This window comes from Ceratosolen solmsi, unplaced genomic scaffold, assembly GCF_000503995.2.
Source record: "Ceratosolen solmsi marchali unplaced genomic scaffold, CerSol_1.0 scaffold6, whole genome shotgun sequence".
NCBI classification, from domain to species: Eukaryota; Metazoa; Arthropoda; class Insecta; order Hymenoptera; family Agaonidae; genus Ceratosolen; species Ceratosolen solmsi.
In genome coordinates, this window is record NW_011948414.1 from 16445774 (window position 1) to 16456316 (window position 10543).

The 10543-nt window shown below is 36.6% G+C and overlaps 2 protein-coding genes across 2 annotated transcripts in view; both read right to left on the reverse strand.

The window, feature by feature from the left end:
- Positions 1-1883, reverse strand: part of Axud1 (AXIN1 up-regulated 1) — a 76729-nt gene extending 74846 nt beyond the window's left edge. Inside the window, exon 1 of the mRNA XM_011507515.1 lies at positions 1460-1883. The gene's annotated coding sequence lies outside the window, so the exon portion shown is untranslated. The remainder of the gene's footprint in view (positions 1-1459) is intronic.
- A 3301-nt stretch (positions 1884-5184) lies between these two features.
- On the reverse strand, positions 5185-9024 carry Oli (basic helix-loop-helix family member olig). Its single transcript, XM_011507516.1, has 3 exons — positions 8758-9024; positions 6972-7195; positions 5185-5746 (listed from the first exon to the last, which is right to left on the reverse strand). The coding sequence occupies exons 1-3, from the start codon at positions 8985-8987 to the stop codon at positions 5526-5528; spliced, it is 675 nt and encodes a 224-aa protein (XP_011505818.1). The 5' UTR covers positions 8988-9024; the 3' UTR covers positions 5185-5525.
- Positions 9025-10543: the final 1519 nt, after the last annotated feature.

Sequence of the window (10543 nt, forward strand, 5' to 3'; positions counted from 1 at the left end):
GGAGACAGAGAGAAACACGGACAGACAAAGACAGAGAGATTGGGAACACAGCGCGATATTGACGGTTGAGAGTAAGAGTAAGGAAAAAACCAATAAGGGCCTACTAAAAGGGGCAAAAAGTCAAACGAAAGAAGAAAAAAAAATGGAGAATGAAGGATGGAAAAACAAGAAGGTAAAAGAAATTAGGAAAAAAAAGACGTTTGATATGTGGTAACTGGATGGAGAATATAATAATAAATCACGCAGTTAATTCATTAAACGAGTAAAGTAAGCGAGAGGAAAAATAGCACAGAATGTCCCAATGGCTTAACTCCTAATCTACGATAAAATAAATAAATAGAAAGTCGCAATTTATAAATGTCGAAGTACATATTAAATCAAATATACTTATTAACTAGAAAACGCTCGAGTACAATTAAACATAGGGAATCGCATAATCGCCAACAAAATGGTTGACATTAATTTCCAGAATTAATTCTTATTTATCCTCGCCTAGTTAATACAAAATAGCAGGAGCAAATTGCATTGCGACGGCGAATGTAAAACTGACAAAGATTCGAGCAAAAGTATGACTGGGACAAAATATAAACGACTGCTAGGTCCTTGGAAAAATTCAAAAATTCTGCAGGCGGAGAGGTAACGACCTCCCCAAGAGGCCTTCGGCCGATAAACAACTCCGGATGTTTCCGGGTAAGAGGTTCCCTAAAGTCCTACACACGCGTCTACGTACTAAGAACTCTTACAGGAGTCAAGCTTGTAGGGACGTTTCACCTTGCATGTCGCCGCCACGGTACCATCAAGACTATCTCTCTTCTTCCTTACCCCCCCCCCTCCCGCCCACACACACTCAAACCACCACCATACCGCCGCCCACCACCCCACTATTCCCAGTCGCTCAGCGCCACGCTCTCGCCAACTCACACTCTCTCATTCTCTCACTCACATTGCGTCTCTCTTGCTCAGACGGGAGCGACGCGCGAATAAAGCGAAGCGGGGGATCGAAAGAATAGAGCCAGCCACACGGCTCGTCGTACGAACTTGAACGAGTAAGGTTAGATTTTTGGCGGTGCGCGGCGACGACCGTCACTAGGTCTTCCCAACGGGGGGACGTCCTCCGTCGGCTAAAGAGTAAAAAAAGCAGCGATCGATGAATAATCGAGACAACGACTTGGCGCGAGGTCTGACGGGCAGCTTGACAATGATCATCGACTGGTCACCGTCGCCCGTCGCTGGGCTCGTTAAAGCAACGACGTCAGCGGCAGTTACGCGCGGGCAAGGTGAGAACGCGCGCAGAGACCCGGTGAAGGTACAAACTTCACTCGAGAGCGGGGATCTCCTCCTGCCCCGTCACGGCCCATAGTACGCGGACAGTATTAATTTGACGGTGGAAAATATGATGATCATGATGATCATGATGATGATAATGATGATGATAATCAATGGCGATGCACGTACTCACCACTTTTAAAGTCGGCTCTCTTCCACGGCGCGCTGCCTCTCACATTTCCGCGTCTTGTTGTGTGGTGCGCTACTCGATCCCCCGGCTCCCCTTACCACGTCGCATGGAAGTCGAGCGACTGCCCGGTCTTGCGTCCCCCAGGCCTTCTCTACCCGGGGCGAGCGAGCTCACGCACACGAACGCCTACGATATATTTGTTAATCGGGCACAAGGCGCGACCGGCCGATGACTCTCGCGCGCTCCTATCTATGCGAGCGCACGCACACACGCGCAAAACACGCATATACCCGTATAAACATACGAGCGTGGATGTGCATTTAAGCGCGCACTCTATATATGTCTGAGGGCGCACAATTACTCGTGTTTATTTGTTTATTTATATGCGTATTTGTGCGAGCGAGAGAGAGAGCGAGAGAGAGAGAGAGAGAGAGAGAGAGAGTAAGAGAGCGCGCGTGTGCAATTATTATTTATTTGTGTTGTATATGCGTACGCTATATATTCCTATTGGGCACTCGAGCCTCCTAACGTCGTTCGGGCACTGAGCAAACTGAGAGCCGATGCCGTCGTGCCGCGCTCCACCGTTAGTCTGTTTAGGACAGAGGGAGATAGACTTTGTTTGCGACTTCGTGTTCGTGTGCGCGCTCGCGCGAGCGAGCGAGATGGAGGGAGTGTGTCGGCCGGGGATTTGGGGCCGGAGAGCGGGTGGGAAGGAGAGAGCGAGTTACGTTGATGAGGGAGAGAGGATGGTGGTGGTGGGAGAATTCTCATGGCGTCGAGGCGGTGTTTTCATAGGTAGCCGCGAGGCGGCAGCACTTTACGGCGCGAATGTCCGCTGTTGCATTCGAAAGAAACGACGCTCGGATGATCGCAAGGGCTATAATTTGCCAAATACGTATTCACGGAGGCATTGTTTTGGATTTGGTGATGGATACTTTGATACTGCCTTGTCGACAAGGAGGACGGGCAAACCCGAGGACTCGTCGACCGATACGTTGATGTAACGACCGAGGGTTCGCGAGGTCGTGAGTTGGGTGGACGGCCGTTATGACGCGGAGGTCGCCAGAGCGGGAATTTTGAAAACAGCCGAGGGAGATGGAAAGGGATGATCGTTGCGAAATAGCCTCGATGATTGAATAAAGAAAGTAAGAAAGAGCTTCCGTTTCGTTCGAGAGACTGGCTGTTTCATGGCCATTGATGTAATTGTGCTGGTGGAGAGATTTTGCGCCATTAGCTTTTCTCGCTTGAGCCCCAAGACTTGGGAAATGAAGTATCGATTCCGTGAGATCTAAAGATCAGGAGGTGCTAATTCTAGATTCCATATAATAGCCAATGTTTCATATTTCAGTTTATTCGTAAATATATTTTATTTTGCATGCTAAACACTTATATTACTTATATTATTACACTAGTCTATGACGAATATTATAAATCCTTAATCTTAATATTGACGTTACAGTATTAATTCATTTGTTCAGATGCATTTTAATTTGATTTTATTTTGAAGCATGCATCATGTTATTGCTAATCGGCCAATGCAGTCGCTGTCGCATATCTTTATCTTAAATTTCATCCTCTTTTTCATCTTGGCACTTTAAATATACACAAAAGCTAATAGTATATATATATATAATATCGTAGATTTTCAATGCTTATACAAGCATCACCATTAACTAGTAAACTCCATAGAAATAGAAGATTCGGTGAAATACCGTTATTTGATTTTAATAAATAAATAAATACATAATATATATATATATATATATATATATATATATAAATCCATAATTTTGTTTATATATGTTTACACTACTAGCATAAATTTATTCGTATCACATACTATATTGACTATCGTGTTACAGGCGGAACTTGGACAGTTTATTCCTCCCTCCCTACATTCATACACACTCTCTCTCTCTCTCTCTCTATCTCTATCTCTTTCTCGCTTACTTTCTCTCTCTCTCTCTCTCTCTCTCTCTCTATCTCCTAAAAAATTTCACTTTTCTCTCGACAATTTCATAACTATTTTTTTCTTGAATTTATTCCCTGTGTTGCACATCTACATTGGCACATACAAATTTCCCATTTCAACTTTTGGTTTTCAATCAATGCCTGCTTTTTTCATCACTCTTTTGAGTACCGAAAACTTAAACATTACAAGTGTAAATTTATAAAACCATTGTTCACTCTTACTATACCGTAAAATTATTATAAAACTGTGATTATTTTTCGTAAAACTTATTTTTTCTTTTACATTTACATTACTTTCTAAGTAATTTGCTGTTTCATATTCTTTCGCACATACATGTTTTTTATCTTTATTAAATGCTTATTCTTTTTCAATGCATTTTATTTATATAGTTATGTAAATATATTAAGTGGTTTTGCGTTCCCTTCTTATAGGCATCAGTACTTTCGATTACAATGATCACAATTTAATAGTCTGATACATCTTATTCATTATTCTATACTTTCATTTTGTTTTCGTAATGCAAATAGATTTTATAAAAAGTACTAAAGTACATAAACATGTTTACTTTCTTAAAAAATACATGCTGAAATTTTCATAAACTTCTTTAACATATGCTGCAAATAAAAATACAAGAAAATACATTCTTACAAAATAATCATCTACGAAAGTGTTTATTTTAACATAAAACTTTTAATATATTTATAACTAATCAGTAGCTTATGAATTAATTAATCTTATATGAATTTGTACAATAATATTTATAATTCTCTCATATCTCGGTATATATTAATGATTATTTAAGATTGAATTACTTTCATTTTAAAACGTACTTGGTAATTTTTAGTTGCAGTATTCTTTGACTAGATTTATCATATTCTTATTATAATTTATGAATAAATAAATTAAATCGTATACTAATATTTTATTTAAAAAATGAGATCAAATATTAGTGTAATTATACGAACGGTATATTTTAAATATATATTTTAAATTATAAATATATATTTTTATTTTTATTAGATGTCGTAATAATATAATGAAGACCTACCAAATCGATCGTGTCTCAAAAATAATTTTATTTAAATTATAAACATATGTATATATATATATATATATATATATATATATATATACATATATACGTACATTGACTTCTGTACCAACCAAATATGTTTGCTCGTACAATATCTCTCTCTCTCTCTCTCTCTCTCTCTCTCGTCTCTGTCTCGTCTCTGTCTCCCTTTAACTATCTCGGTCTCTTATCTGTATGTATACCAACTATCATTGTATAAGACTTAATAAACCATCAACAAGTTATTACGTAATACTCAGAAATATTATTCTAGTAACATTTTTTCGATATTCCGTCGTTCAATAAATCCTATTAAATTATGAACGTTAAGATTACAAAATATAGAAACTTCAGTTTTTATTTGCTTGATAAAAATTCCTTTACTTATATTGATTTATGATCGATATGATAGGCCACTTGGTAATAGTGGATATATTATATCCTCTAAAAATTGAATGTTATTAAGCTTTTTAAATTATGCTGAATAATTCTATTCTCATAATAGTAAACGAAACATTAGAACGAAAACCATAAAATATTGAAAAATTAGTATGACTATTGTAGCAAATATTTGGCTTTATTTTTAATTTACAATTTCAAACTATAAATTTACCTATTGCCTAAATTTGAAAATCATGGTAAAATGACTATACTTTCTAAAAGACGTTCTATTATCTATTTAAATTGTCTTATAATGCAAAGCAATTGAATTGACATGATACATATACTCGAAAGCACATGTAAAATACCGAAGCCATTATTGATCATTTGCGATATATTTAGTGTAAGATCTCTTTTTAAATTCCTTTCAATTACACTTGCTCTTCTTACCTCTTACATTACGCTATTAGCCGCGCGAAATTTCTCTTGAAATAATGAATCATGAAAAGCTCTGTGTAAAATTGACATTTTAAATAATTCCGGCTTAGAATAATTCACAATTGGTATTGTGAGGAGATCGTCCTTATCATGTGCTTATCGCCGTTTTAAAAGCAAAAGTAAGCGCAGTAGGTTTGAAAGAAAATTCAAGTAGATTCGCCCGGGGCCTCCGCAGGACTAACAGCGTTCACCGGCTGCTGGGAATTGGTCGGCTGGAGGCCTTGGAGCTCTTGGACACCTTGAAAGAGCTTGCCGGGGAAGCCTTGCAGGAGATCGTAGGAGACGGGCGTTGGTGGCAGGGTCGTGGTGTGGGCGTGGGGCGATTGCAGAACCGCGATGACTCGCCGCAGCTCGTCGAGGGCATTTCCTGCATTGCGAATGACGGATTAATTGCACCGATGCTCGTGTGCGATCGAGAGCTTTCATTAGCGCCTTTGAGCTTCGAAGTAATTGTCTTATAAATAATCTTTAACGCATAAGAGTGAGTATTTCACTCGATCGTTGCTCAATTTTATCGTATTCATTGCCACGGTTATATACACATTTGTTTAGCTTTTTCAATTAGTATTACAGTTTTCAAGTGTTTTATCTGGATAATATTTTAATATTTTTGCTTACTATATAAATATTGATTCGTATGATTTTAGGTCTGCCAGATTACGTGTGATTATAGTAATTATTAACAATATATATTAACTCGAGAATGGCTTTTACTTAACAAAATTTCTTCTTGAAAGATCGGCCTTTGAATTTTGATATTTATTATTCGAGTAAGCCATTAATAAACAAAAAAAAAGAACAAAAACAAAAACATAAAACATTAACCATAATTTTTTACACACGTAAAAAGCAAAGAATAATTATTATCGTGCAATATAATCAAGTTATTATATATATATATATATGGTAAGTGTGAATTATTTGTATTTAATTATATTTATTTATGATGCAAATATTTAAGTTACGTTGTAACTTTAATATGTCGAAATGTTTTTAAATTTTCATTACGTAGAATGCATATGTTAAATATTCTTCATTCATATTTATAAAATTAATTAATAAAACGATTTTAAATTGTGTTTATTAACTATATATGAATAATAAAAAAATTTTAAATAAGGATTAACTTTATCAATTCATTACTTTAGTATTAAATTTTATTTTTCCAAATTTTGACCTAATATACATGTATATATAATAATATTAAATAAAAATATATGATAGTATATCGAATTTAAATATATCCAAATCAATTTTAACTGCAATTCACATCTAAGTTTTTGAATTACGAAATAAATTATCTACGATAATATTTTTTAAATAAGTTTCATGGTGAAAAATATATTAAAATCCATAGTGTTAAACATAACTTTTGAGCCAATGATTGTAATAGCTTCAAGTACATTACTATTAGCAATTGACTGCAATCGTAGGCTCAATAAATATTGGCGCAGTGCAAAAATAATTTATGTAATGCAAACTAAATGACGTTCTTACGAAAAAATTAACTTTGTACGTATGACTAGGAGAATTGTGATTTCTTGCAAATAATTAGAGACCAGCGGCGGTCTTTAATATTCAAAATTACTGACCTTGCATAAGTATGTAGTTTTTGGCTAGTAACAATGTGGCGATTTTTGATAATTTTCGAACGGATGGACTATGTGCGTATGGAATAACTGAACGGAGTTCATCAAGTGCATCATTAAGATCGTGCATTCTTCGTCGTTCCCGGGCATTTATGTTTAATCTAACGCTCTTTCCTTGCCTCGTTGTCTTCGACTTTGAAGGACAATTTAGTCGAGAAGCTCCAGATCTGTAAATATATCGAATTTCATGTCACAAAGTTGTGCCAACCTTAAATATATGTTTTAAGAACAGTGTTTTATACGTTATTTGGTTTCCAATTAATAACAATAATAATAATACATTAATATAATAATGTTAAAATGAAATATTAACAAGCTCTTATTATTCTGATATTTTCATATTTCAATGCTAGCTTTAACAATTTAAAACCCTTAAATAATGTTTGTATATATTAATTTGCATCTTTGCACGATTTGCAACTTTTCTATTAAAAACGATTTGTACATTCTCACAAATTTTCATAATCAGCAAATTATCATCATATAATATTGTATTAAACAAATGATTATATATATATATATATAAGGTAATTAATAAAATTTTTATAATTTATAAATTATTTATAAAATCCAAATTATCAATATGATGAAAATAATTATAATCTAATATATGAATGATAGAGAGAGAGAGAGAGAGAGAGAGAGAGAGAGAGAGAGAGTGCGTGCGTGCGTGTGCGTGCGTGTGTGTGCGTGCGTGTGCGTGTCCCTGCACTTGTATTTAAACGATGAAATTAATAAAATTATTTTAATTCTTTTAATAATAAATGTGAATAGTTTTATATAATACAATAATATAACTGCAGATCAACGAATAATCACGTAAAAGTAATATCTCTTACTCTCTTAAATTTCAATCAATATTTATTTAATAAGATAATGCATTCATACAACATTTGAAGAATTTTGTTATATATGATAATATTACCATGCATTCCACAATATTTTCTCAATATACATTATATTCGGAAAATTTAGACGCTGATTAAGTGAAATTTAATCAATGCTTGGTAATAGCGTAATTATTAATAGTCGGCTATTTATGGATTTTAATGAATATTTTCAAAAAATTATCCATTGTATGAGCTGTATTATTAAATAAACCTCGAATAAATATTTCCTGAATTATTTTCAACCATAGATTATTTTAAACCGAAATATAATATTTCATAGTCAACTTATCAATCTACAGTACAATATCACAAATTCTCTCATTATGATCACATTAAAGTTGTATTCAATGTATATATAAAATTAAAGAAAAAAACGTAATACTTAAAATTATTTTAATAAATTTGATAGAGTTCTTGCTTGAATTGGAGCCTGACTCAAAGTTATTAAACAATTTAAAAGATAAGCAAATTAAGCATTATTAGATATATCGGCTAAAAAGGGTGAATGTCACATATGAATTATTAAACAAATATTCGCCAACCGTCTGTGTGATTGACGGTATCGTGAAAGTCTGCGCCACCGTCGATAATCACGGATTTGCAAGCCATATATAAACTGTAGCGGATCCGTAAATTCTCGACAACGGTTGAGCCGAGCTGCGTGCTTCATGAATTCGTGAAGAACCGTAAAGGAAAAGAAGACAGACGTGATGACACGAGCGACGCGAGCGCAGCCTCGCATTAATAGAACGGAAGCGTGACTAGTGAAAATAGCTTTCACGAATGCGCACTACGGCATTGCAGCGACGGTGGTGTCCTAGAAATAAGGAGGCAGCTACCTCTCGTGGTCGGGTCTGTTCTCGTCGGTGAGGGCCGAGTTGGTAGCCGAGGACGAGGAGGAGGCGTGCGGCTGCGTGGGCTGCTGCTGGAAATAAAAGCCACCAAGGCCGACCGCTCCGAGAGGTGTCCTTCTGCCCGGGGCACTCTGGGGGTTGTCCGAGGCCGAGTAGACCGTCGGCGGGCCCGACATTACCGGTTGTCCCGAGCCACCCGGGCTCGGATAGCCCATCGGCTCCAGGGACGGGTTGGGGTTGCCGTGCGACGGAAGCGCGTGCTGTAAGTAAAATTGCCGTTAGTTGCGCGTATCCTTATGGATGAGGGCAAAATAGGGTCGTAATCGTGGTCCGTGAGCATCCGGTCGATATGCGCTTAGCTTGCTTTTTTTTTTTTTTTTTTTTTTTTGGGAAATGGCCCGAAGATTCTGGGAGACGTTAACCACACATTCTGTTATTTAATTTATTGACGCTTTGTAGGACGGTTGAGAACAAATGACATTAAACTTTACAGCTTTATATTTCTTCGCATTTTTATTTAGGACAAAGAAATTGCCGGCGTTTAATAGATTGTATTTTACGAGTCCGTGTCGTTAATTAATGGGATTTGGTATTTAAATAAAGCTAGATAAGCTGTTATAGTTTAGAGTTTCAGGTTAGAATCACGCAAACCTCCGTCTCATTGTCCGTAAAACAAAATTAATTATTCCTTTTGTTTATTAATGCGTGTTTATATATGCAAATCTTTCTATCGAATGTAACGCAATTATTTTTTGATCGACGCTATTTCTCCGCATTGTTATTGATGTTATTGACTTTCTTAACCTTGAAGATATAATCGACTACGTATAAAATAAACATTTTAAATGCCTTTGACCCACGGGGCAGAACAAAAGAGAAACAAATGCCAAAGTTCCCCGCAAAAATTCCAAAGCCTTATTTGCTGTGAAAGAGAAAGAGAAACGTTGGCGAAAGAAAAAATTTTTATAATATTGGTGAGGAAGAAAAAACGAGAATATTGTTCGTTCTATTTTGTCTTTGACCGTAGAGTTGATAATTTTTGTTTTTATTTGACCATTCAATCGGACTCCTCGTATCATATTTTTCCTTCATTATCCATTTGTTTATTAATTTTTTTTTTTTTTCGAATCGATTGCCGAAATAAAACGCACGTGCATGGAATTAACGATGCTTTGCCTAATACGCGGAGTACATGAAATGATATAATAAACAAGTTTGTGTGCGAGACCTGCCCTATCGGATGCAAAATCAATCACGGTTGTTGGATAAGTCGATAAGCTTTTATTGGCTTATCCATTAAAGCTCGTGCTTTTACTTTTACCCAATTTCTCGCGTGAAGAGAAATGGGCGAGCAAATGAGGTGAGCGAGTAACGGACTTACGGTACTACGGTGCTCCCACGCCCAGGTCGGATGATTGGCCGAGCGGTGCCAGGGGCCTTGATGCAACTGACCCTCTGGCATCGCGTCCCTCCTCTCGTCCTCCTCGCAGGAGCTGCTCTCTCCGTCGTAGGATCTCATTTGAGCTCCGGTGTGCACTCGCCTCTGTGCACGGGCCGTTGTTGCCGCACTTCCTCGGCTGTGGACAATCGTTAGGTTTGTGAGTCAGCTATTGTCCCTTTTGATTCGTCCGTTAGCGCCCCGACCCTTCGACGACAGTTCTTTTGTTTCGTACGGGGTGACGATTACTCGATGGATTTATTTTAGCAGATCTGTTTTTATAATGGACTCTTCATGCCTACCTCTTGTATTCGTCTCTCGTCCACCCACCCT